The sequence below is a fragment of the Elephantulus edwardii genome, unplaced genomic scaffold (assembly GCF_000299155.1).
Source record: "Elephantulus edwardii isolate Elephantulus edwardi_28Jun2011 unplaced genomic scaffold, EleEdw1.0 scaffold00422, whole genome shotgun sequence".
Classification (NCBI taxonomy): Eukaryota; Metazoa; Chordata; class Mammalia; order Macroscelidea; family Macroscelididae; genus Elephantulus; species Elephantulus edwardii.
This window is the reverse complement of record NW_006400172.1, coordinates 1014101-1016515: the sequence shown is the minus strand read 5'-3', so window position 1 is coordinate 1016515 and position 2415 is coordinate 1014101. Positions and strand designations below refer to the sequence as shown.

Below are 2415 nucleotides of genomic sequence, written 5' to 3'. Positions count from 1 at the left end.
GGTATTTAAAATACCAATGGCAGAGCTTCCAGTGTCTCAGCAATACGTAAGGCACCCCAGTTCATCAAACACCCTTGTATCTCTTCTTCTATCTTATAATCAGTTACAGAAGTCTGTAAATTCTTACTTCATAACATCTCTTGCATTCCTCTTTTTAATTTCTGGAGTAATCATTGTACAACCCTACTTCCAGACTTTTGGACATCTAATGTTGCCAGCCATCATTCCATATTAATTTCCTATAGCACTGTTTTGATTTCTGAAGGCATTTTTAGCTCAGTGGTATTATGATTTTGCTATTCTTCTGTGGAGGAAGTTCTGCTAGTGCAGTTCATAGGGAGTCACACTGCTGACAGAAAGCTTCTCTGCATATTCGAATCCACCAGAGAGGCCACAGAGAGAGATAGTCTCTTCCTGTGCAATTTTTTGTTGTTACATGCCGTTGAGTAGAGTATCACTCATAGTGACCCTATGAACAAAAGATCTGAACCCTGTTCTGTCCTGCACCATCCTCACACTTCCTGACACACACGAGCACATTGTAGCAGTCACCATGTCAATCCACCTGGTCAAGGATCTTCCTCTCCTTCACTAACCCTCCATGCTTCCCAGCATCACGGCCCTCTCCAAGGAACAGCACCCCCGAGCAACATGCCCAGATATGTGAGGAGAAGCCTCATCATTCCTGCTTCCAAAGAACACTCTGGCTGCACCCTTTCCAAGACATATATCTGTTTGTTCTCTTTGCCGTCCATGGGATGTTCAGTGCTCTTCTGCAACACCACAGCTCAGTGGCATCAACTCTTTTTTCTGTGATCCTTTTGAATTTTGCACAATGACTTATTCTTTGCAAATACTTTTTTTTTCAAATTAATAGAATTTTATTACAAGAATCAGATCCATTTTGAAATCAGATGCATATGATTTGACCGGCCTCATTTCTGTAGCTGGAAAACTCCTAGCCTACTCATGAGCCTGCTGGACAGTTCCTTTTTCGGAGACATAGATACCATCCAAAAATTTTCGTATATCCTTGTTTTTAACTGTTGTAGCTTGCTGAATCAAAGCAGCTGAATTTGATACAAGTTCAATGTCATTTCCTTCGAGAATGAACTCATCTTTCTGGGCTTGAGATACCGAACAAGCAACACCTGGTCTCATTCGAACTCTCCGAATGTATTTTTCACCCAAGAGGTTTCGAATTTCAACCAGAGATCCACTCTCTTGAATCACAACGTTGATGGGGAAATGAGCATACACAGACCTCATCTTGTAACGAAAGCCCAGTGTAACACCCTTGATCATGTTCTGTATGTGGCTACAGATGGTGCGAACGGTAGCCAGTTCCTTCCTGTTTCCCCACCATTTGTCAACACGAAGCCTCTTCTTTTTCTTTCCGAGGAGACTGAGCCCTACATTGATGTGATTGAAGTCCCTCCGCAAGGTTCCCCGCGGGCCTTTCATGATAACTGTGCGGCCCTTCAGACTAATGTCTACTAGAATAGACAACAGATTGGTGAGACCATGGTACAAGTTACAGGATGTCCAAGTAAAAGACAAGCATTAAGTTCCTACCATTTTCTGGAATGTCGACAGTCTGGTTGCTGAGAATGGTCTTCATTCTCGCAGTTAATGTGGTAAAGCACAAATACTTTTTTTAAGAGATATAAACGCAGGTTATACACGTAGATTTTACCTGATGGTATGCATAGGAATCAGATCGATTACATCTGTGGGAAAAAACGGGGGAGAAGCTCAATATCAGCTGTGAAAACTAGGCCAGGAGCTGATTGTGGAAGAGACCACTAACCACTCATATGCAAGTTCAAGCTGAAGCTGAGGAAAATTAAACCGAATCCACAGGAGCCAATATATGACTTTTATTTCATCCCACCTGGATTTCAGAATCATCTCAGGAACAGGTTTGAGGCCTTGAACACTAATTAGCAAAGACCAGATGAGTTGTGGGAAGATGTTAAATGTATCATCCAGGAAGAGTGCAAACGGTCATGACAAAGACAGAGGAGGAAGAAAAGACCAAAATGGATGTCAGAAGACACTCTGAAGATTGCACTGGAGCGTAGGGAAGCCAAAGCACAAGGAAGAATTCAACACACTAAGGAGCTGAACAGAAGATTCCAAAAGGCAGCACGGAATGACAAAGCAAAATATTACAATGAAATGTGCGAGGGGCTGGAGTCGGAAAATCAAAAGGACAGAACTCGTTCAGCATTTCTTAAGCTCAAGGAACTGAAGAACAAAGTCAAACCTGTTGTTGTTGTTGTTATGTGCCGTCAAGTCGCCTGCGACTCATAGCCCTAAACTCCGCTCTGTGCTGTGCCAATCGCACTGTCTCTGACACTCCCATCCCAATTATCCCAGTCACTGAATCAATCCACCTCATAGAGGGCCTTC

At 42.9% G+C, this 2415-nt stretch overlaps 1 protein-coding gene across 1 annotated transcript; it reads right to left on the bottom strand.

Moving 5' to 3' along the window:
- Positions 1-963: 963 nt before the first annotated feature.
- LOC102875793 (60S ribosomal protein L9-like) lies at positions 964-1621 on the bottom strand. The gene is made up of 2 exons (XM_006902514.1): positions 1576-1621; positions 964-1496 (listed from the first exon to the last, which is right to left on the bottom strand). Exons 1-2 carry the CDS (start codon positions 1619-1621, stop codon positions 964-966), a joined length of 579 nt encoding a protein of 192 aa, XP_006902576.1.
- Positions 1622-2415: the final 794 nt, after the last annotated feature.

What these genes read in the sequence shown, in the direction of transcription:
- LOC102875793 (XM_006902514.1), bottom strand. Translation starts at nt 1,621, where the DNA reads ATGAAGACCATTCTCAGCAACCAGACTGTCGACATTCCAGAAAATG. An exon ending in TGTCGACATTCCAGAAAATG is followed by an intron (nt 1,497 to 1,575) that starts GTAGGAACTTAA and finishes TGTCTATTCTAG; the next exon opens with TAGACATTAGTCTGAAGGGC.